This window comes from Nycticebus coucang, chromosome 3 (assembly GCF_027406575.1).
Source record: "Nycticebus coucang isolate mNycCou1 chromosome 3, mNycCou1.pri, whole genome shotgun sequence".
In the NCBI taxonomy this organism is placed as follows: Eukaryota; Metazoa; Chordata; class Mammalia; order Primates; family Lorisidae; genus Nycticebus; species Nycticebus coucang.
The window spans coordinates 154,295,618-154,319,700 of record NC_069782.1 but is presented as its reverse complement, the minus strand read 5'-3'; the positions used below and the strand labels follow the sequence as shown (position 1 = coordinate 154,319,700).

Here is a 24,083-nt window from a genome sequence, read left to right as displayed (position 1 = left end):
GATGAAGCGTATTTCTTCACAAAGAAAGGAACTGCTCTCAATTCCCTGTGTAATGCACCAATCTCTTTGATACAGCTCCTTTCTACATTGGAAAAATTACAGTTTTTCTTATGGACCACCGTTTGAAGCTATTCAGCCTCATTTCGATAGCAGGAATAACCAACCTGTCAGGCAATGAAAGTTATAAAGATTTCAAAAGGAACTTTGTTAGAGCACTACAAGTAAGCCCTGGTTTACTGTCTTTGCATCCACAGAGCAGTGCTTCCATCTGAATATTAATTTATTTAGAGATTAGAATTATACCCAGAGCTAGTATCCCGAGAGTGATAGAAGGCACTCGGAGGGGACGGTGCAAGGTTATCAGCTTGGCCATGGAGATCATTGTGGTCCCAAAATATGACCAAGCTCAAGCATCCTGTCGTAGCTTGTCTGCCATGTTCAGGGAAACATAGTTGCTGGTATCAGTTTGGACAATTGATTGAAATCCAGTCACAATATCATCCTATAAACATCTCCATTGGGGGAGGATGGCCAGCCCCACTTCCTCACAAAGTGCTACAACCTGGGTTATGATCTCTGCTGCCTCAAAATGGGAAAAGTATTTGTAAAAATACGGAGCGTCACTGCTGTGCCGGCGACACCGGCTGCCACGGGAAGCACGCCCTGAGTTCTCAGCACCTCACTGCTTTAGAGGATTGCGTCTCTTCCATGTGGCACTCCAGGGCTCTACACAGCAGGTGGCTTCTGTCCTTAGAGTGAGTCAGAACCAAATGCATGTTTATTCCCCCTGTCTAAACTGAGACCATGGAATACCCTGACCTTAGCTCACAGAGGGGAAGGAAAGGACATGAAGAAGGACACTCTGTCAAATGCCATCAACAAAAAGTGACCTACATCACCTTTACTCATGTTCTGTTGTCAAGAATTCCCTTCCATGGTCTAGGGGGTGCTGATCAGCCCCCGTGACCCACCTGAGTATGTGGGAGCTGAGCAGCCCCCATAGACCATGGAAGGGGAGTGTCAATCTGCTGGAACTTGGCTGCCTCTGCCACATGCCCACATGGCCCTGGCATGTAGAGCAAGACATGCATTTCCCCAGCACCTCCAGCCTCCTGTGATGGTGCCAGGGAGGCAGCAATTTAACCTTCACAGACCTGAGTGCCATAGTGGCCAGCCCTGACCTGCAGAGGAGCCACGCGTCCCAGAACGCTGGAATGTATAATTATAGTCACTTGTGTTCTTCTATTCTTTGTCCTTTCCAGTAAAGATGATGGTATGCATTTCCATTACAAGCTACAGATCCTAAGAATTCACATTCTCTTGTACCACTTTGCCCAGACCACTAATAACGTCTGTAAAGAGACTGTCTTAACTGGTTGACCTGGAAACCATCCAAAGGTCATTTGTGTTTTGGTAAAGTACCTCTTCGTCGGGGTGCTGGCGTTACAGGATGTAGCAAAGGAGTCTCCCTTCACGCTGCGTGTCTGAGCCCTGGTGCATGGCGGCTGACGGTGCACACCTGGTGCGCTCAGCCGGCGGGCATGCACTCCGCGCCCTGACACTCGTGTCCGGGCTCTCCCTCTCAGGTACCCGTTCCCCATGGTGTTCAGCAGCTGCAGCAGGAAGGACCTGGAGAGCAGCCTGGAGAAGGGGATGGGGATGTGCCTCTTCAACCTGCCAGAACTCAAGCAGTCCTTCGGGGGCCAGAAGTGCGGCAATGGATACGTGGAGGAAGGAGAGGAGTGCGACTGTGGGGAGCCCGAGGTAAGAAGCCGAGTCCAGGGTGTCGTCACGAGGACCCGGAAGACGTGTGCAGTAGGAGGAAAGTGCTGGAAACTCAGGGAGGAAGGCGGGGGGTGGGGGAGCTCCTCCTGTGTGGCCACCTTGAGTAAGCCCCACAAGCTAGGCTGGCTTTCTGGAATTTTAACCAATGCATGGAATAAGTTGCTCCACTTACTTTAAAAAGATAAAAAAAAAAATCTCTGTGGAAGGGTGAGGCGTGCTTGATGAGGATAAGAACAATCAGAAAGCATCTCGTTCTGAGTTGGGCAGAGGAGAGAGCCTTGGAATTCTAGCTTCACACCGCTAATAAGCACATTTTCTTTCTCTCAGCCTTGGAATTCTGGCCTCACACAGCTAATAAGCACATTTTCTTTCTCTCCGCGAGGCTTGCTACTAAAGGGGAATTTGAATGAGCAGCCTTCATTTCTAACCAGGAGCTTCCTCCCCGTGGAAGTCCTCTCTGTATGCAGAACGCCTCGGAGGCAGCTGCCTCTGAGCCTGCAGCTTTCAGAAGCAATAAGCCAAAACAGCCACGTTCTCAACCAGCACAGGACCTATTTAACCCTCTTTACCACCCAGTATCAGGAAATGTTCTTGTTCCTATTGGGCCCAAGATAAAGTTAATCAACATAAAAGTTGTAACAGCCGCTTTTTAATCTCTGCATAATCTCAAGAAGGAAAGAGACAGGACCCAGTGAAATCTAGTAAAACAAGAGCCCCCTCGAAGTTTGGAGGAGATGGTGTTTAGAATAAATCAAAGTGAGTCGTTTGTAGAGCAGACAGTCTACGTGTGGGATTCCCTCCCCAAGAGCTTATGCAAGCTGAAATGGTAGACAAGTTCAAGGCGGGTTCAGCTAAATTCACAGGCGGGCTTCATAAGGGCTTAGGAAGAGTATGTCTTCGAAGGCTGTTCTTAAAGAAGATTCCAGGATGGGAGCAAAATTGTGCTGAGGCTCTAGAGCACCCCGTGTATTCCTGTATTCATCAAAAAAACAAGTGGTTAATAGAACCTTCATCATATCTCCATCTCCAAGTCCCTCAGGTTTTCCAGGCCTGTAGGAATGATCTCGATCTGACAGTCTCTGCAAGAATGTTGGAGGTCTGTCAATATTGGGTGAGGTGAGGGGAGTGTAGAGGTGGATTTATCACACTTATCTATGATAATGGCATTGTCTTAGTGGTGTTTAACTCTGTCCACAGTGAGCAGGGAGGGGTTTCTGTGTAGGGGTGAGTTCTAATTTACAGGGTTATAGAAACGCTTTTTAAGATTAGTGGAGGAACACTTCAAAGCATCATGGAATGGGGTGTGCAAAGGGGAGATTTCTCAGAGGCCTTGCTAATTACATACAGGAAAAAAATGAAATTGGTTTAAATTACTCGTATTTCTCAGGAGAGGCCACATTGATTTACAATGGTTTGTCTTTGGTTTGATCTCTTTGTAATTGTTTGTTAATCTAAATAAATTCGACAGCTCTTCATGAAACCATGAACTTTCAGGTTTGGAGAGACTCCATTAGCAATCATCTGTTCCATTTACAGCCATCACCACCAACATGGCTGCCACCGTCACCACGACCACTGCTAATGTTACCACAGTTACCATCTCTAAAGTCATCACCATCACCACTACCATCACCACCATCACTACTCCTGCCCCTACTGTGATTACTACCACCCTCACCACCTCACCATCATCATAACCATTTCCATAGCTACCATCCCCACTTCCACCATTACCACCATGACCAGCAGCCATATCACCACCAGCATCAATGTCAACAAATGCTTGAATACCTAAAATTTGCCAGCCACTCATGGGTCAGAGATTAAGAGGGAGTCATGCAGCTTTGACAAAGCACTTACTGCATCTCCAGGTAGCTTGTTGCATCATAGGGTAGCCTTGAGTATTATAAATGCCTCCCTTATGTAGAACCAGATTCTACCTTCATGGGATTCCCAGCTTTGTTCTATGGTTAAAGTCCTCAAGTCCCAGGATAAGTTCTTAATGTTTGAAGAGAACTTTTATTCTCCTCATCTAAAGTTCTTCCTTCCAAGAAACCTTTCAAAGTCATAAGAAAACATTTTCTTTCTCTCTCTCTCTCTCTCTCTCTCTTCTCTTAGTCTAAAGAATGGACAACACTTTTGTGTCACTTTTTAGTTTTTTTTTTTTACTGTTCAAGATTCCAACTCATCTTGTGTCTGGCTCTCCTGACAGCCCATCTCCATGTCCAGTCTGCTAGGAGCAGAACTCCTAGTCATACCTGTCACCCCAGGGTCTTTCTGCCCCTGACTAGCACTCAGGCCCTGGAGACACTGGCCAAGCCTTTGCATCACATTGGCTCATGCCCATGTGCTGGCCCACAGAGGGACTCACCACGTCCAAAGGCAGTGCATGAAGGGCATCAGAACAGCCTCAGGCAGCACCCCACAGGCTCCAGCTTCTCCTCCCTCACCCCTAGAAATCATCTCCATTCTTTTCAAGAAGGTGCATTATAGGTTTCATCCTGGTTCATGGTGATTAAGAATTCACGTCTACTAACTACAGCGCAAGAGTGACAATGAGGGCTTTGCAGAGAATTCTCCAATGGTTTTATTATTCTTTCTCCTTTGGAGACTTAATAGTCATTGGCTCTGTCAGATTTCTGTATAGAGTACTAAAATAATAAATGTATCAACAGATGAAGAAATTGTCTTTTCTAAGAAATATGGCACTTTAGAAGAAATAGATTCTGGGTAATTTAAAGACAAGTGATTGCTGAAGGCTCCCTGGACAGGGTACTGAATTTATGTCAACATCAGCACATCCTGACAACCCACTCACTTTTCTATCTAACAGGATTGGGAAAGCCGCCATATCTCCTTGTTTAAAGTCCATAGGATGCCAGTAGCTTGCAAATACCTTTAAACTTCGTTATCTTCCTCACATTATCAATCCCCTTTGAAGTCAAAGCCATTCGGCTTGGCAGCATTTCCATCTGAGCTGCTGCTTATATCATTTGGTGATTTGAAGGAGACAGGGAGTTGCTTCTTAAAGAATTTTAGGACCCAGATATAGGATGTCTGATTTCACATGGATTTTCAAGGAAATCTTTCATTTGGCAAATGTGTCATTAGTAGAGCCACTTAGACCAAAAGGGGCACAACAGACTGGCTCTGCATTTCACGGCATTGACCAAAGACACAATTAATGGGTTCTTTTAAAAAAACAAACTAAACAAGTTCCCTAAATTTCTTAGAATTCATAAGTCTGAGTTCTAAACCATTACTATCATGAAAGTTGTAACTGTGACTTCTGGTTGGTAGTTTTATCTTATTGTATATATTACACATTCCGGATGTTTATAAAGACCTCAAACAAGTCTAAAACTTAATGAGTCTGGAACAGTAGAAGCAAATGTTAAACACCGAAGGAGACCATGATCGATGGAGGTTTACGCAGGATGCAGTTCAGTATCTATGTTTGTCATAAATCTTCTGGATTATTGACAAAATTTTACTAATTTAAGTTTAAAGTTTATGATGCAAATGATAAAACTACTCAAAAAAGTGATTTTCAGGAGTAAAGTATGATACTGTTAAATAAGTATATGATTAGCTTCACCCTAGTCAACAGCTTATAAATTGTTCAGAGTACATCTTGTATTGAATAAAATAAAATGACATTAGTAAATGAAGCAGTGTTAAAAACTCTGTGAACCATTCCATCCTTCCATAATTACTGTTGCTTCTAAAATGTGTAAACACCAAAGTTAGTAGAGTGCTCTAAAGTACATGGACTTCCTAAATTCACAAGATAAGTGGATGCAGGCCTTTTGCTGAGAACTAAGCAAAAGTCCATCCCTCGTTTCTTTTTTGTTGTTGTTAAATCATAACTGTGCACATTTATAGGGTACAATGAGCTGATTTGATATACAATGTGGAATGCTTAAATCAGACTGATCATTTTGTTACAAAAAAGTAGGTACTTGTGAAGCATAGAATAATAAAGGCGTTAATTTTCTCTCCCCCTTTTGTTTCAGAGAGGACAACTTTTCTAATGTTTGATCTGTGTTTAAATCCCCTGTAGTCAGTGGCCACCGCAGACCTCCTTCTGGCCGCTTGGTCACTCTGGTGTCCATTTCTGACCCTCAGAGGGACCTTGTCAGGCCAGAGAGCCCAGCCCAGCTGTGCCAAGCATGGTCTCATCCACAATGATTTAGTTGGCCTGCAGGGAATCGTGCTTCAAACACAACTGACCTGACTTCCTTTTTCTAGATCAAGAGGGTTCGTTTTTGAGGAGTAAAGGTTTTACACATCTATGTATATTTGGGGATAAATAATTTCAAAGTGCTCAGGAGATTTGAATGTAATCCATTGCACCGAGTCGCATCTGCACAGCCCCATGATGTAGGGGACTGGAGGCACCTGGACCACCCTGGCCAGCCAGCTTTCTGTCCTGGCGCCTGCGCCTTTCACAAAGACGCTCGCATGCTGCTGACTCTTTCCAGGGACTCACAGACCCAGCGGCTCCTAAGCACTTGACAGAAACCTTGCTTTCTTGCAGATAAAGGTAGTCCTTAGGCAGGTGTTCAGTGCAGGAGCTGGGCCTCCTTTTGCAGTCACGTAAGGTGAGAAATTTGCATGCAGAGAGTAGGTGCTCTGTGAGACACTGTCAAACAATCCCATTCCGTCTCCAGGAATGCGCGAATCCCTGCTGCAACGCCACCACCTGTACTCTGAAGCCGGACGCCGTGTGTGCACATGGGCTCTGCTGCGAAGACTGTCGGGTGAGTTCTCAGCAGGGAACTTGACCCCAAAGTCTCTGAAAGGTTTGAGAGGTTCAAATGCAATGCAGGGCCAGCTGTACAGCAAGGTGATTTCACAGCGCTCACGGCTGCAGAAACTATCACCCCTTCTCATACAAGTTGGTCTATCCACCTCTTATTTTTTAATCTCTCAATCTTTAGGTGAAATGCACACTTTAATTGCTAGTCATCTGTGAAAAATTACGTACTTGTGGGCCGAAACTCCCTGGACCATAAAACTCTTGCCCAACATTCCGTGTGCCATTTCTGCTATGGGAGGCATGAGTGGTTCCCCCATGCTAACAAGAAAAGCAACGTGTATGGTCCCCACCCCCATCACTCAGCCTCACCCCAGGGCCATCTTCTTGATCCAGCAGCGCCTGCCTGCAGGGCTGAGAATGCATGAGGCTTATTCTGTGTAAACAACTCAGTCTTAATGTCCTCCCAGCAGAAGGTGCCGGCCACCCAGCCCAGCCAAGAGTGGCAGTTTTCCGCTTTTGCCATTTCTGCTGTTGTGACTGCATTTGTCTTAGCAATTCTGTTGTTTGCCCCGTTGCTCAGGGCTGATATCTGACAGAGTAGAAGGCTGTACTTTTGATGCAAAGGTTCCAAGGGTAGAGTTTTATTTCTTTTTAATTAAGAAATTGATCTTGGCATTCTACAGACAGGAAACTCCCTCTTAGCTGCCTCGCACAAGCACAGTGATTTAGAAGAGCATTATGGCATGTATGTTCAGCGTTGGAATACCCTTCACCCCCTTCCCAACGGTGATTAACTTACGGGGAGGGTCACAAGCAGCTGGCACTCCCTGGCACCCAGCAACTAGTGGGAGAAGGTGACTAGCAGGGGGTTGAGGGAAGGAGGGAAGGAAGGCTGAGCTTATGACCAGGGGATGCCCACAGAGGAAGGGAGGCAGGACCATGTCGTAAGGCCTGGGTGTGGTCCACATTATGTATGGCTTTTAAACAGTTCCTTTCAACTCCAGAAGTCGGCAGGGGTCTTACCTCATTCCTTTACAGAGTACGTGGGGAGCCAAGCCCAGCACTTGGGGTAGGCCCTGGCCAAGCAGCCTCAGACAAACCACTCTGAGCCTTAATTTCTTCAACCACAAAAAGCTGAAATGTTGGTTAGCTGGCTTCTAACATCCTTCACCTGTCCCTTGCTCTTCCTTAGTTCTTCCCATGAGTGCTAAAGAGAAGGTTCTAGTTCTGTGATTGGACAACAAAGTATAATTTCTGTTGTGATTGTGCCCTCAACGTTGTTTTTGTTAACTTGCCCACAGATGCTAACACTTTTAAGTACCAATTTCATCTTAGAACACTTGCTGATGTTGATAACCAGAGACCCTTTCTTTAAGAATCATCCAGGCCGGCCACCAGTTCTCCCCTTGTTCCCCTTCGTCCAAGGTGACAGGTGTCAGGGACCAGCCCATCTGCTCCTCAGAAAACCCGTATGTTGCATCACATTGAAAAGGGGCTTCCCTTTGTTGGTCCTCCCCCTCTCAGACTGGAAAGGTGAACCTCAGAGCCTAGAGCGAGAACCTGATTATTTAGTGAGCCCTCTCTACTATGAAAGGGACTTCCTTTGAGATCTTCACCCCTTTGGGCAAAACCTCCATCGCATGGGTGCTGCTAAGAGCTGCCTTGCCCTTTCCCCGAGCCCGTGCTATGAGCAGCCCTCTCCTTCCAGCTGAAGCCGGCAGGAACAGCATGCAGGGGCTCCAGCAACTCCTGTGATCTGCCGGAGTTCTGCACAGGGACCAGTCCTCACTGCCCGGCCAGCGTGTACCTGCACGATGGCCACCCGTGTCAGGGAGTAGATGGCTACTGCTACAACGGCATCTGCCAGACCCACGAGCAGCAGTGCGTCATGCTCTGGGGACCAGGTATGTGGCTGCTGACTGCTGTGCTCTGGGAGCGGCACTGGCAGGCTGAGCGGTGGGACCAGGGGAGCACATTCACCCTGAGGGGCACCGTCCATGGCATCCAGAGCGTGCAGTTAGGAATGATGGGCTGGGAGGGGCTGGGCCATGCTGGGCCATGCTGCCTGGAGCCTGCCTTGAGGAATTTGGTGCAGTCTAACAATAGAGGCCTGAGCGTCTGCTATGTGCCCCATGGAGTGATAAGGGGTGGGGATCAGCCATGATGCTGCCCTCAGAGAGCTTAACATGTAGTCGAAGAGCCAGGCAGGGGACGGAACTTCCCACCACCACTCAACTGTGAGGATGCTCCTTGTGCTCAGATGAGGTCCTCAACCAAGGACCAGGGTGCCAGGAAGTCACTGTAGCTGAGGGCTCCATGGGGAAGGCCTCCGACTGCAGTTTACTCATTAGGAGGTCTGTGGTTGGGAAGGACTGAGTACAGCGGGCAGCTCTCGGGCAAGGAGGCACACAGGTCCCTCCACCAGGTCATGCCGGGCACCTGGCATGTTTTGTCTCTTCCTCCTCCAACACCTCCCACCCTGAGGTAGGGAAAACAACTGCAGTTTTATAAAAGATGAGGCAAAAACTCTGAGTACACAGTCAGTTTCCTAAGGTCACCAGGCTGGGGCTGAAGCCAGATCACTGTCACTCAGTCCCCATGAGCACCTCCCACAGTGTATAGTCACACCAGGAGTGAGGTCTCAAACTTAAGTTCCCCCAAGCTCTAAAATTCGGCAGAAATTCAGATGCAAAAGGGGGGAGAACCACCCCCCTACGGGTACCTCTCCCCCATGTCCCACCTCCTGGGGTCAGACCCTCATCAAGCCTCATTGCCGCAGCAGCCACTGGGATCTGACACCTGTCAGATTCCGGCTCTGAATCCTATGGAGAGAGTCTTCCAAGAGTGTGGGTCCACCCTACCTAGTTATTCTCTCTCTTTCCCTCTGGGCCACGTGGCCGAGGGCTTTGCTTGCTCCCTCCCCCACTAACTGCAGTGCCCCGTCAGTCATGGCCAGAGACCTCAGCTCTGCTCGGCCACTGTGCTGAGCCAGGCCCAGGCCGAGAGCCAGGTGAGCTTAAGCAGGGTCTCGGGGAGGGAGCTCGGATCAGGACCTTTGCCAGACTTTTGTTACAAGGTTTTGGTTTCAGGAGTGAGGAGGGAAATAAACAGAGCAGAGAAAGACAACTAAACCCAAATGTGATGTGAAAGTGTCAGCCAAGGACAGGATGGGCGTGTCTTGGGGCTGGGCCTTCCTGGGGAGCCACCACCCCTGCACTGGGAGCTTGCTGAGGGGGCGGGAGAGGCAGCCCGGCGGGGTGAGGAGGGCGAGGCAGCTGCGTTTGCCTGCCCCTCTGAGGAGCCCTTCCTCTGCTCCTGAGATTCTTGGAGGACGTGGCCAGGTGGGAGGAGGGGCTTAGAGGCCCTCTCAGCAAAGGGGGAGCAGGGGACCCTACTGAAATGACAGACGTTAAGTAGGCCCTCACTGAACACACGTTATGTGTTGCTGTACAGGCTCTATATGGTTTGGTGACTTCAGATGCCTTTTAGCCAAGTGAGGTCACTTTGGGACTGTGGCTAGTTCTGCGCCAGATCTTCATGCTATAATGCATCCCTAGTGGCCGTCGCCTTCCTGGCCCGCTCCAGAGTCAGTAATCTGCCCTTCTCAAGTTATAGGGGCCTTTACGATGCTTCTTTCCAAGGAGCGTTCCCGGCCAGAGCACACAGGGCACTCGAGCTTTGGGACCGAGACGTGTTCTTTAATGCTCTGCCGCATTGTAACATCTGGCCCTATTTCCAAAGTGAGATCAGATGGAACTTGGCCGTTCAGTCTGAGCCACCGGCACCATGTGACTCAGCTGGCTGTGTGCCTCTGATTCATGGTGACCAGGCTGGTATTTATTATCTCATCAGACTAGACCTTCTCAAGCTGCCTGGCCAGAGGGAGAGGAGAGCCCCAGACAGGCAGACAGACTAACAGCCTGACCCGCAGACTCAGCTTTCTATAACCGACAGCCACAGGAAGTTACCTGCTTTGAACTCTCATAATCCTCCTGACTGAGGGTGCAGTGGAGGCCTGACTCCCTGGACGCCGCGTCCCCTTCCTGAGGAGGGGGCGTCCCTGGGTGCTCCCGGCTCAGCTCTTCCTTCTCTCTTCAACCACCCCCATCCCCAGTAACAGGAGAGGCCTTTGCCTGGGAGTGCTGGGTTTGGGTTTGTCACAAGTGACACATTGCACACGGCCCTAACCCCCGATGGCATCAGGACTGCTGGGAACATATGTGCTTTGGGGAAGCGGGCTTCCCTTCCGGGAGACTGTTCAGAGTCCCTGGAAACCAAGACCCTTGGGCTTGTGACTTCCTGGCTTGTGGTCTGCCTCTGTGAGCCCCTTCTCAGTCCTTCAGATCACCACACAAACTCCCCTGGGCGACAGAGGACATGGAGGGCCACCACAGGCCTTGACACCCCCCTTTGCAGGTGCAGCATGCACATTCCCTTCTGTGCCCATGTGGCTGCTGAGTTTCCTTTAAGGGGACTGTCCGAGTCTCCTGTGGCCGTTATAACAGATTCCCACACACCTGGTGGCATGCAGCAATGCAAATGTATCATCTAACACTTCTGGAGGTGGTAAATCCTAAATCTAGATGTGGACAGGGCTGCGTTGTTCCTGGAGGGTCGCCTTTTCCAGCTTGCAGAGGCTGTTTGCCTCCCCCGGCTCCTGATGCCTTCCTCCCCCTCACATCCCGGTCTTTCCCTCCGGCTTCCGCTTCTATGGCCACCTCTGCTTCTCTGACCCTGACCCTCCTGCCTCCTGCTTAGAAGTACCCGGGTGCTTTTTCTTCCATTCTTGAGATACTTTACTAAGAAGAATATGTTCCAGCTCCATCCATGTAAACATGAAAGAGGTAAAGTCTCCATCTTTCTTTAAGGCTGCATAATATTCCATGGTGTACATATACCACAATTTATTAATCCATTCGTGGATCGATGGGCACTTGAAGCTATAACCCAGTTATAACCTAAGAATATGGGGAAGGGGGAGGGGGGGAGGATGGGCAGAGGGAGGGTGATTGGTGGGATTACGCCTGCGGTGCATCTTACAAGGGTACATGTGAAACTTAGTAAATGTAGAATATAATTGTCTTAACATAATAGCTAAGAAAATGCCAGGAAGGCTATGTTAACCAGTGTGATGGAAACGTGTCAAACTGTTTATAAAACCAGTGTTTGGTGCCCCATGATCACATTGATGTACACAGCTATAATTTAATATTTTTATTTCTTTTTTTTTTTTTTTTTTTTTGTAGAGACAGAGTCTCACTGTACCGCCCTCGGGTAGAGTGCCGTGGCGTCACACGGCTCACAGCAACCTCTTAACTCTTGGGCTTACGCGATTCTCTTGCCTCAGCCTCCTGAGCAGCTGGGACTACAGGTGCCCGCCACAACGCCCGGCTATTTTTTTGTTGCCGTTTGGCCGGGGCTGGGTTTGAACCCGCCACCCTCGGCATATGGGGCCGGCGCCCTACTCACTGAGCCACAGGCGCCGCCCAGCTATAATTTAATATTAATAAAAAAAGAAGAAGAAGTACCCGGGCGATTACATGGGACCCGCCCAGATCCTCCCAGATAACCTCTTTCCCATCTCAATACCCGGTGCATAATCACATCTCCAAAGTCCCTTTTGCTATGTAAGGCAATGTATTCACAGGTTAGACTCCAGATTGGGGTGTGGACTTTTGTGGGGTGCCATAGGTGTTGAACAGACCACTTATTCTCTGGACAACCTCCACCCAGTTGGTCAACCTGGTTGTGCCTCATCTGAAAATGGGAGTAGTGGCCTCCCTGCCCCTGGGGGGACTGTCATCCTCCAGCACAGCTTGTCATCTATCCTATGGGACGTATCACAAATAGCTCTGTGCCAGGTGCATGGCACTGGGTATGTGTAAACCCCACACGGTGCAACTGCGCTCAAAGGACACTCAGGCTACTGAGCAAGGTGCTCGAGTCCTCAAGGTTTGACAAAGGGCTGAGAGGGGATGGTGGGCCACGCGTGGTGGGGTAGACGGGACCATCCAGCCAGGCGCCTTCGGGAGTGATTATGTACAGGTACAGAATAGCGTAGGTCAGGGCACACAAGGACAGTGGGGCCAACCAAGGAACATGCAGATGGTTCTGCTTGTGTGGAGCTTGGGCTGTGACTTGGAGAGCAGAGACCCTCAGCCGCCACCCATTCCCTCCTTTATTAAGGATTCATTGATGTCCTGCTGTGTGTAAGAGGCTGGCAGCAGAACCCCGATTCTACCAGAGGGACACACTCCCCACAGCCCCACACCTCTGCCTGGACCTGTGGTGGAGTCAGGATTTGACTCCATCTCAGTGTCCTGGGAAGGAAGCTTCCACCCCAGACAGATGCAGTCCTGGGGGCAGACGTGACTTCCCGGGCCCGGCCCCCAGCCAGACAGATGTGGACCAGCTTGAGAGCGTCTTCCTGCTTTGTTCCCGTGTTGCCTTTGGATTCACTTTCCATGATTCAGAGACGGGAACTGACTGTCAGAGACGCATTTGCAATACAGTATTTGGTTTCCCCAGCCCTTCGCAGATACTCGCAGCTCCGGAGCACATTTGCCTGGGGTCACTGCAGGCTGTTGGGAAGCACAGGAACTCAGAGCTGTAGGAGTCACCAAGTTCTTACTCTGCCAGCTCTCGACATTTCCACCCCAGTGGCCTGGCTGAGTGGTTGAGTCATCCAGAATTCTCCGGTTACAGTCAGGATGTCCATTATTCACTGTCTAGATCTGGCTACCCAAATGCTGACCGGATGAAGCCCTTCCTTCCAACCAGCTATTCCCTTTTGAAATGGGGCTTTTCTCAATCCAGCATTATATTTCAATAAAATAATCCTGCTTCCAAATCTTTCTACAAATAAAATGATAGAAAATTCGAAACATATGCCTGCAACTCCTAACTGGCAAAGTAATATACTTTCAGAATATCTTTGGGGGGTTTTGTTCATTTGTTTGTTTTTTTACTGTTACCATTGTTGATAGTATTCTAACCAACATTGTTGGCTGAGAGTGTAATTTTTTTCTTGCTGATTTTCTCCCACAATTCTTGAGTCTCAAGACTTTATATATTGATGTCAGACACATTAACTGCTCTCGGCAGTTCAGACTGTGTGGCTGGCGTTCAGCTGTCTTTGTCCGGTTTGGTGTTAATATCCACAAAGATTTTCTGTCAATATGACATGACCTTTATGCCTGCTGAAACACAGCTGGACATTTTTCTTTAGGCAGCAAATTTACTTCTGCCAATGTTGTTTGTCAGAACCACTAGCATTGTTACTGAAAACATTCCTTGGCAATTAATCTTACCAATAACTACCCGTCTAAAGTCACAAACAATTTGCATCAGAAAAGTCCTGAAACATGTTCGTTTCACCGGTTTTATCGCTGTCTAGATTCCAGTGTCATCTGATTTACACAGTGTGGGCTGGCCAGACAAGTTTTATGGGCTGGTGAATACTCAGTGTTTATCTGCAAGGCTAGTTTAAATGACCTTGGTTTATGGTGACCCATTTGGGGCCATGCATTGACCAGCCACCTTCAACTTCTGTAGCCACATATGGGAAGAAAAGATATTTTTACAGAGAGTCAGATTGTTTAGAAGTCAAAAAAGGCTCCCTTTTGTCCCATTGCGTAAGGAGGAAATGATAAAACTTATTCAGTTGGACTTCATTTTCTGATGAATACAGAGGTTCTCTTAAAGAATGGGGGGGGACAAAAATAGCCGCCAACTGTTTGTAAAAGTGCCTTTGTCTACAGATATTAGTGACAGGGGTTAGAGAAATTAGTGACAGAGGGAGGGGCGATTTGACTCAACTGGAGAAGTTCATTTGCATAATGGAGTCATTTTAAAGTAAAAGATTAGATTGAGTAAATTGTGGGCATAATTCAAGATGCCATCATCTCTCTTTCAAAAGACATAATGACATTGGGAACTTCCAAACTATAATTACAAATATAAGTTATATCACTCTGAAGACAAAACTGGTAATTAAAATCCATCCCTCCCTACATAATTATAAAATACAGCATGATGTCAAAATTCCCTCTGAAAGGCTAAATTTATCTTTTGATAATGGCAAAACATCCAAGTGTTCTATTATTAAGAACTGAAGACTTGAAATTGATGTTTTATAATATAGTGGTAATAAGAAAACTGTTGTCATTCTTTCCAAGTGACATGAAATCTGTCATTTTCCTAAAGACATGAAGACAGAGATTTTTAAGTGCAGCAACTTTGATGCCAATCTGTGCCTTTGCAATATCTTACGAGTGGCTAGAAGTCATTTACACCTTTTAAATTATTGACCATTCTGTCTCTGAGATAAATGACAGATGGCAGCTCACACACAAAAAAAGCCCCTTGAGACACTTTGCTGGAGCCTTCCCTGCAGTCCTCACTGGGATCAGCAGGTCTCAGACAGACCCGTGTGTGAGATTTGTGCCACTGAAGCCACTTCCTTTAATGATGTGTTCTAATGCCAGAGCCGCTTCTGCTCCCAAGGGCAGCGCTGAACACCCTTTTGGTGTCACTGCTCAGGGGTTTTTTTACTTTACCTAAACGTTGAGGGAATAGTGTTTCTCTGTCCAGGAAGTAAAATGTCTATCTTTTCATGACCTTACCTAAGACAGCACCAGAACACTTCATTGATATAAATAAATAAGTGAAAATCCAGAGACACAGAAAAGATAAGCCCGGACGATGTTCATCTACTCAAGCTGCTTCGTCCTGCAGAAACACAGTTGATGTCCTCAGGGGCAGGCGTTGAAGAGGGAAGCCTCTGTTCCTTGCTCGCTCTTGGGGCACACCTGCTGTGTTCAGGCCTGAGGCGCCATTCCTGCCCATGGGGATCTTTATAATCAGGCAGGCACTTGGGAGGATCCCAAGAGGGGATAGCAAGTGTGGCAACTGGAGGGAGGAGAAAGGAGGAGAGCCAGCCCCAGCCTCCAGTGGAAAGTGGTGACCAAGGAGGGCCCTGAAGGACACAGCAGCCCTGGGCCTCATCCAGCCACAGGCAGGGCTGTGCTCCATCCTTCTCCCACCTTGCCCTTTCACACCACGGATTGGATTAAAGCCACGGCAAGCTCAGAAAGTGGGTGAAAGTTGCCAATCCCTGAGTACTTGAGGATGGGGAATGCAAAAGAGCTAATCCATCCAGGTCCACAGTGAGTCACCATGACACTGCCTTCATTCTCCAAAGAAGAATGGAGAATGGACAAAGTAGCTGATACGTTCGGGGCTCTGATTCCACAGAGATCCATCTGTCCTGTCCCCATGTTCACGAGGCTGAGGAAATAACAACATGCCTCTCATGCAAGCGTCAGTTTTCTTTGCCACATTGCAGGGGGCCATGTCACTGCCACGCTCTGTGGACAGTGTGTACTGGCCATACGTCAGCAATAGAGTATGACACAGCATCTTCTCTCTTGCATGTTTTAAGTAAAAGCTCAAATGAATAAAACTCTTAGAAAAAGACCAACCATTATTGCTCTCCTGGTGGGAGGCAGAAAGTTAACCTTTACAACCCTGGTTCATCCTTTCCACTGGACAAAGTAATAGCATCGTGAAGTCAGTTATACTGGTCAAACCTCACTGAGCTTTATTTCTTTAGAAACTAACTCCTCCCCCAGAAGTTTCCAAATCCTTCAGAATTTTTCATTTCTTTTCCCGAATCAGTAGAGATTTGACAAAAAGGCATAACCATGTCTACCACTTCTGTCAATTGCCCTGCTCTTTGGAGGGAAACCCACTGGGTATGCTCAGATTTGGGGGATGGAGTGTCAGCCAATTCGGTTCATCACCTGGGATACAAGCATGGGGTTGCCGGTGTCCCAGCCTAACGAGTTATACTTTGGAAAAGGATTTGGTAAAGATGAAGCCAGGTCCAGGAGCTGGCGGGTCTCAGTAGAGCACATGGGTGATTCTGGAGAGGGACAGATGGAGGGATGACAGGGACAGGGGTCTGGGGCCCACTGGGTGGTTCTAAGAGGGAGGCAGCACAGGGTCAGGGCTGGCTAGAGGGACTGTGGATTTTGACTTTGTGATCTCCGGTAGGTTGCTGTAACACTGAGTCTTAGTATCAAATCTGTGAAATGGGGATATGTGGGCCTTACAGGGAGGTTCTTAGTTCTTAGAGGGAGATCTTGTAAGGATCAACGATTCAGCATCATGTACCCAGCACAAACCCAAGAGTGGGGGTGCCCAACAAGTAGCATGTTAATGATCCGAAATGCACCGTTCACTTAGTCTTTGTTTGCTAAGAGCAAAGAGAGGAAACGCGGGGAAGATGGTCTTTGTTCCCAAAGGCTCAGGGGGCATAGAAAGGAGTGAAACTCAAGGGTCTTTACTCGAGGTCTCCTGCTGCCTCTTTGGCACCTGGTGCCAGCTCAGCTGAGAATCCGGAGCCCAGGTCGCAGCAGGCCAGGAGGGCCCAGAGCCAGCCAGGACTCAGGGTGCCAGGCAGGGGGGGCTCACTCACTGAAGTGAGGGGAAGGGGGTTGCAGGGAAGTGGCAATCCTCGAGCTGCAATGGTAGTTTTGATTTCTATGCAAAAGATGTGCAAAAACCACCAGGGTTTCAGATGACATTCTCCTCTTCCCTCTTCATTCCCCGAGGTGTCCAGTTATTCAACATTCTCCACTAGTCCTCTTGATGTGCCAGGCCCTGGGGACAAGAATCTGTGAGAGAAATGGCTGGAAATCCCACTGACACAGCGTGAGCTCATACACGTGTGCTAAGCCTTCTCACATTCTCCCAGCCCTGAAGCCTGGAAGCCAAGCCCACCCCATGATGGACCACCATCCCCATGGTCTCTGGGTTCCCTGTGGGCCTGCCGTGTGCCAGTGCTCTGTGCACTGACTCAGTGAGCCTCACAGTACCGCAGAATCAGCTCCTTGTCCCCTTTAATGGAGGAGGAGACAGAGTCCCAAGGGCTTATGTCACAAGGTCCCATTGCACATTGGGACCAAGCCCTTGCTCTTCCACGGCAGTGTGGCCACTGAGGACAGAACTCAAACAGGAGCAGACATTGCGAACAAGTTAAGACTCGACACACATTTGTTTTTCTTGGATCCCACGTGTCCCCAGTTGGAAAACAAAACTCCCCGCAGAGACCAGCAGAAAGAACCAGGTCTGAATGACCTCATTCCCTCAACCACAACTTTTGAACATCATGGTCCAGCTGGGAAGACCTTTTGGATCTAGTCCGCCTCTGTCCATGCTGGCTCATCAAGGTTGCCTGACAAAGTTGGGTTGTATAAAAGACAAGCATGTTCATCACACATTCAATTCTTATTCCTAACTTGTGATGTCATCCTATACTTTGGTTATTCTAGTAAAAGAGGCTTGGAAGGATCCCTTTGCTAAGCAGTAGAGTGGGTGACGAGGTTGTGGAGGTTGTTCATACACACCAGAGGACAAATAGAGAAAGTGCCAGAAGAGGGGGCATTCTTGCCTAAAAACAAGATTTCCAGAGACAGCATCAAAAGGTTGACATCAGAACAAGCCAGAAGTGCCAGGGGTGTGTCACAGAAAACAAAAAGACCTTGAGACCAAAGAAAAAATGAAGAATCTGAATAAAACGATTACATGGTTTGGGAGAACAAAAAGAAAGGCGGTGTTAATTGAACTGTGTTTTTCTTCACAATTTCTCATCAGGTTTATCGACAGCATGTTATAAGACTCCTGGCTGCACCATCCATGTTGCTAAAACTTCGCATATTCAAACTGGCCATAAACGTTTCTGTGGGATTTTATCTTTGGGAAAATGGCAGCTTTCCTGAAATTCCAGGTGGCCTTCCGCTTCCACAGTGCTTCCGAGTTACCGGTGCACACCAAGGCTGTTTCGTATCCCTAGTGAGCTTAGGAGTGGTTGCAACTCGCATGCTGCTGGTTTTCTAAGCCTCACTATTTGGGGCATTCAAATTGTACACACACCCTGACCCAGAAGCCTGTGTTTTCTGCATTTGGATTCCCAAGTAGTGATCCTATGTTGATTTTATGCCTCCAAAATGCTTTTATACTTTTTTGAAGAGTGTTTTCACACCTTCACTTGATTCCCTGTTATAATTTTAGGCCCTTAGTTGGGCATTTATGTATCTGCCGCGCCCTTGCTTTGCCAGTGCACTAGCAATGTCCCGGGTCCCTGCTGTGGTCTGTCCCTCCCTCCACCTCTTTCCTCTCCTCGTCTTGCCCTGAGCACCCCAGCACGTGATCCTTGACCTCCTCCATCCTCCTCCTGCTGTCATGAGCTATTTGTGAGCTCACACATCTCAGACAGCTCAGAAATCTGCTTATGGCTCCCTATAAGGATAACAGAGTTATTGATTAACATATTTGAATTGCAGCCCGGTATATAGTTTTTTAAGTCGCCATAATCCCGGAAGAAAAATTACTAGTAAGGGTGGCCGGATCCATGTAAGATGAAAACACCATTGCATTCAGAGATGGGGTATTATCAGCCCAGTCCCCGAGCTCAGAATCCAGTAGTAGTTTCTAGTGTTGCTTCGTCCTGGTCTCGTGAAGGACAGAAAGAAGGAACAAGGCCATTTCCCACCTCACTTCACAGCCCCGCAGAGGGCAGCTGCAGCTGCCTGCCCTGGCGTCACTTGAGCTGCAGGGACTGGTTGTCTTCTGCTCCTGCCCCTAAGACCCAGCCTGGGGAGAACTTTCTGACACTGGAGCAGTCTGGGGATCCTCAGCCAGCCTGCGAATCCAGCCTTGAACCCCTGATGTCCGAGTTTTCTTATCCATAAAATGGGATGAGACCCCCGCCCTGCAGGAGTAAGTGGTGGGATTCAGCTCATGGCCTCTTCTCTTAGAGGTTTGTCCTGAGCAGCCTGTCTTAAAAACCAACAGCGCCCTGGGCTCCCTTCCTCGGTTCTTCCTCCACAGCACTCCAACACTGGAATGCTCAGACACATAGTCACGTGTTTTCTGTTCTCCTTGCAACTTTCAAGCGAGCAGGAGTTTTGTCCAGTTTGGTCACTTTCGTACCCCCGTGTCTGGAAAGCAGGAAGTGTTGAATATACGCATGTGTGTGACTGAACTCTGAGACGGGGAGAATGGGTGGGCGGACGGAGGGAAGGAGGGACGGGGAGAGTGAATACAGGGCAAGGACCGTGGGAGAGAGGGAAGGTGGAAGGGGAGGAAAGGTAGGTGGATGATTAGGAGGAGGGTAGAACCAGACAGCGATCCATAAATACGGAGGGTTTATGCAAAACACACAAACAACCGCTGTGTTGTTAGTGTTCTAGAAGCCTGTTTTTCCAAACTGCTTTGATCAATTAGATCTAAGTACTTTGATCAAAAGTACTATCAAACAGGATTATTAAGTACAGGCACATATTCCACACTGAGACTCACTCTCCCCATCCTTGCTCCCTCCAGCAAGTAAATGAAAAAAATAAGAGTGGGGAGAGTGGATGAACCGCGCTCATAGCGCGCCGCAGCTGCGTGCGCCTGTGGTACCGTCACACTGCCGGCAGAGGCGTGGCAAGTCAGACAGAATAACAGGAAAGTGATACCGAAGAGCCAGAGACCTTTTTCCCTGGTCGAGCTTCGTGTCCAGGCTGGGCTAGTGCCCTTGAAAAGAGGGTTTAAGGAGGCTTCTCTGAGATGGCTTTTAATAAAAGGAATGGGAAAGAGAGAGGTTCAGAGCTGGCTGGCTCCTCACAGTGGCACAGGTAAAGGACAGGGGCGTTTTCAGTAACAGGAACACCGTCTTTTCCCTGGGAGGAGGGGAGCCTTGCCCATCCTCTGATGGGCATCTTAAATAAGTCCACTGTCCCCCGGGGAGGCAAATGGAATCCACCGGAGTTGGGCGCAGAGAGGGGCAGGCAGCAGAGCCAGGGTCTGGGGAGCTGGCATCCTGGCAGTTGGAAGTGATGTGAGAGGAAGTGCCCCAACAGGACGCCCATGTGGGGAGAAAGAGGGCACAGTCGGTCCTAAAGAAGGTGGCACGTTTTCCTGAGTCGCTCACAGTCCTCAGCAGATATCACGATGCATGGGAATCAACGGCCCTCTGAGGCTTTGGCACTGCAAACCCAAGTATATGCTCTCTCTTTCCACAGCTGGAAAATGTGCTAAAAATGGCCATTTCCTGAGCTGTCCAGCTGCCATGACCCTCCCCTGGGGGCTGTCATGCTGTGTTCAATGACCATCAGGGTTGCTGTCTCCATGGCCGCTGAGCGCAACCTCTGCCTTATGTGAATAGGCGTTAACTGAAGCCAGGGCTTGCTCTACAGGGAGCTTTGTGGGACTGAAGGTGTTGTGTGAGGTCTCTGCCTCCCTCCTCTCTCTCTCTGCTTCCCACATCATTAGTCATCATTACTCTGGGGAGCTCGCCCCAACCTGCATTTTCTCACTGGGATTGTGTGGGATGTTGAAGAGGGCAAGCTTCCCCTTCTCGGCTGCCAGCTGGCTGACGCCTCCCTGCCCCAGGTCGGGTCTGTTCCCACAGCCAGGCCTCATCCCCAGCGAGGCTACATGTGCCGTGACTGCCGACTGCAGATCTAGAGGAGGGTAAGCTGGGATGTGTGTACCTTACCAGGACCCAGCCAGGAGAGGCAGCCGCTGTGGATGCCCCAGGCTTCCAGTGGCCGGCAGCCATCGTGGGCCAGCTGAGACAGTGAGCAAGGTTTCTGTGAACACAGAGCCCTAAAGCCTCGTGCCATTCAAAGGGACACATGAAAACTGCCCGCAAGAGTCATAGTTGCTCTTCTGCTCTGTTCCAGGTGCTAAACCTGCCCCTGGGATCTGTTTCGAGAGAGTCAACTCTGCAGGTGACCCTTACGGAAACTGCGGCAAAGACTCCAAGAGCTCCTTTGCCAAATGCGAGATGAGGTATGGAGTCTGCACCCCCGTGGCTTTGACCTTCCCACATGGCCAAGTGTTCACTCCAAACCATTTCTCTTTGGGAATTGTTTGTTCTTACCCTTCCAGAGATGCTAAATGTGGGAAAATCCAGTGTCAAGGAGGTGCCAGCCGGCCTGTCATTGGTACCAATGCCGTTTCCATAGAAACAAACATCCCACTGCAGGAAGGAGGCCGGATTCTGTGCCGTGGGACCCATGTGTACTTGGGTGATGACATGCCGGACCCAGGGCTGGTCCTTGCGGGCACAAAGTGCGCAGAAGGAAAAGTAAGACCCAAATACTCGCTTGCATCTTAAATGTAAGTCTGGAACGGGGCCCATTGAAAAACGTCCTGTTCAAGAACTGGGTTACCAGGTTGGTTTGTTTTCCTAACTCCACTTCTCAGAACACTGTATCTGGAATCCACTTCTTTACACCTAAAAGAAAAAGTCAATAAATCCTAGATCCTGGTCTGACCATTGAAATGCAGTTTTTGGAAAATCAAGCTAGTCTTCTCAGCTGTCCTGTTAATAAGTCATTTCTACACTCTGGGTGTCATGAGGGTTTCCAGCCAGGAAGTGACTTTAGAAAGAAATGCTATAGCACGTTATATTGGTCTGGGATATGCGGCTTGGTTTTTGGCACAAGAATCTTGGGGGCTTGTCCCTCACCTGGGCAGAATGGGAAGTCAGGTGTGTTTTCAGAGGCCCTGTAGGGAGATGAGGAGAGGGGAAGAGACAGGATAAACACTATGCCAAAGGGAGTCCTTTCAGAGGAAAGAGGAAGAGGTAGATGAAAATACTTTGAGGTTTAGAAATAAAGACAATTTTTGTTTTAAGAAACAAAGAATTTGAGATTTTCATGTTCTAACACACTGAATTTTTTTCACCGAACTTTCTCATCAGATAAAATGATAGCAAGTTAGTAAAATGTTTTAGGGAAAAGATGAATAAACCCCACTTTCAACATGATCTTGAAATCACTCAGTAAAATGGAGAGCACAGAACAGAACAGACCACCACAGGGAGAATCCTGAGGACAAGGATTCCCTCCACTCACTCTTCTCTCCCCCACAGGCCCTCAGCAACAAAGGCTTTTCCTTGAGAAACTAGAACAGTACAAGAAAAGTCCTGGATGTCTCCTGAGCCACATTAGCTTACACGTAGGCCTTGACACTAGAATGACACCCATTTTTTAAACTGTAGCCTGAATAGCCAGGGCCAGGTGCATCTGAACTCTGAGATTCCAAGGACTCAATTTGTCATCGAGTTTTTTCTCGTGTGCAAGATGAGATGTGCTTTGATCTCCATTTCCACCAAACACCAGCTCTCTGAGGGCTCCGGAGGACAGCAGCACCCACGTGCTTTTCTTGGGGTCCTGCTGTGTTCGTTGTAACCCTGGGCAATCTTTTATCAGCTGGAATGTGATACTCCCCTTGACCAGGATTCCCACCAACCCCTCAGAGCTTTGAGCACCAGCATCTTTTTCAAAGGGCATTCTTCTTGTCTCACGTGAGTGGTTGGGGTCATAGAGTAACCTTTCCCGTAGGAAGGTTCTACTCAAAAAATATTCTGCCATTTAAATATCAGACTCTGCTTCCTTGGACTCTATTAATTTATAACATCTTTTGGGAGAAAAGGGGCCTGACCCTTTGAGTCTGGAGTACATTAGGCCCCTTTAAAAGAGGCTGAGCTCCCTCAACCAGCCATGTGTCATTCCTCCAATCCCTGTAGCTGCAACAGCTTGATAAATACAAGGGGGCCGTGTGTTCTCCTCTGCTGAGCATCTCCGCTGACGGTTTACATCACCGATGATATTACTTGTCAGTCTGTTTGTTGAAAACGTTCCCGTATTTCAATATCTCCATTCAAAGATTCTCAGCTCCTGGATTCGCAGAATCTGTCAGTCCATGCAGACTGGAGTAAGGACGAATCCATCTCGCTGCCTCCTGGATCTTTTAATGGAGGGGGGAAAGCCGTAATACATAGATTTGATTACAAGCTCTAAAGAAAAATCATGAGAAAAGCAGTTATGATTTCAGGCTCAACTGAAACCATTTAAAATGCCATAAAGTACAAAAGAATTTAATAGTATTGACATTGAACTTAGTCTTGGAAAGTGCTGAATTTAGAGTCAGACACAAGGATCTGAGTTTAAGTCCAGTGAAAAATGCATCTTGGTGCTGTATCTGTATTAACTGAGAGAAGATCTTCTCCAATCCTTTCTTTACTTTCTCTTTTTTAATACCTGAAGAAGTATTAATACTAAGGTATTTGCTGTGTTTTCCTCTGTCTACAGATCTGCCTCAATCGCCGGTGTCAGAACGTCAGCGTCTTTGGGGTTCACGAATGTACAGTGCAGTGCCACGGCAGAGGGGTGAGTGCGCTGAGCTGATTCTTTATAGCCAGCCCATAACAAGTTAAGCAATAAATCCCTCATTTGTAAAAGTTTGGTAAGCTGTGGCTTTTTATAAATAGAGCAGATAATATCTTCTCAATATTTTTTTCTAAACATATTAATTTTCTTTGACCTTTACACAACAAACACGGTTTTTGTTTAACAAAGAAAATCAGATTGAGCGGTCATTATCTTTCAAATTAACATGCTGCAATTTTTAAAAAAGAATTTTGTTGTCGTCAAAGTAATTTCAAAATCAACCTTTCTTCATGAAGCATTTCACA

The 24,083-nt window shown here is 48.1% G+C and overlaps 1 protein-coding gene across 1 annotated transcript in view; it reads left to right on the top strand.

The window, feature by feature from the left end:
• The window catches only part of ADAM12 (ADAM metallopeptidase domain 12), a 342,217-nt gene that overhangs the window by 290,637 nt on the left and 27,497 nt on the right, over nt 1-24,083 (top strand). The window contains exons 12-17 of the mRNA XM_053584218.1: nt 1,587-1,764; nt 6,459-6,548; nt 8,256-8,451; nt 21,283-21,391; nt 21,491-21,689; nt 23,701-23,778. Of these exons, the coding sequence (XP_053440193.1) occupies nt 1,587-1,764; nt 6,459-6,548; nt 8,256-8,451; nt 21,283-21,391; nt 21,491-21,689; nt 23,701-23,778 (850 nt within the window). The remainder of the gene's footprint in view (nt 1-1,586; nt 1,765-6,458; nt 6,549-8,255; nt 8,452-21,282; nt 21,392-21,490; nt 21,690-23,700; nt 23,779-24,083) is intronic.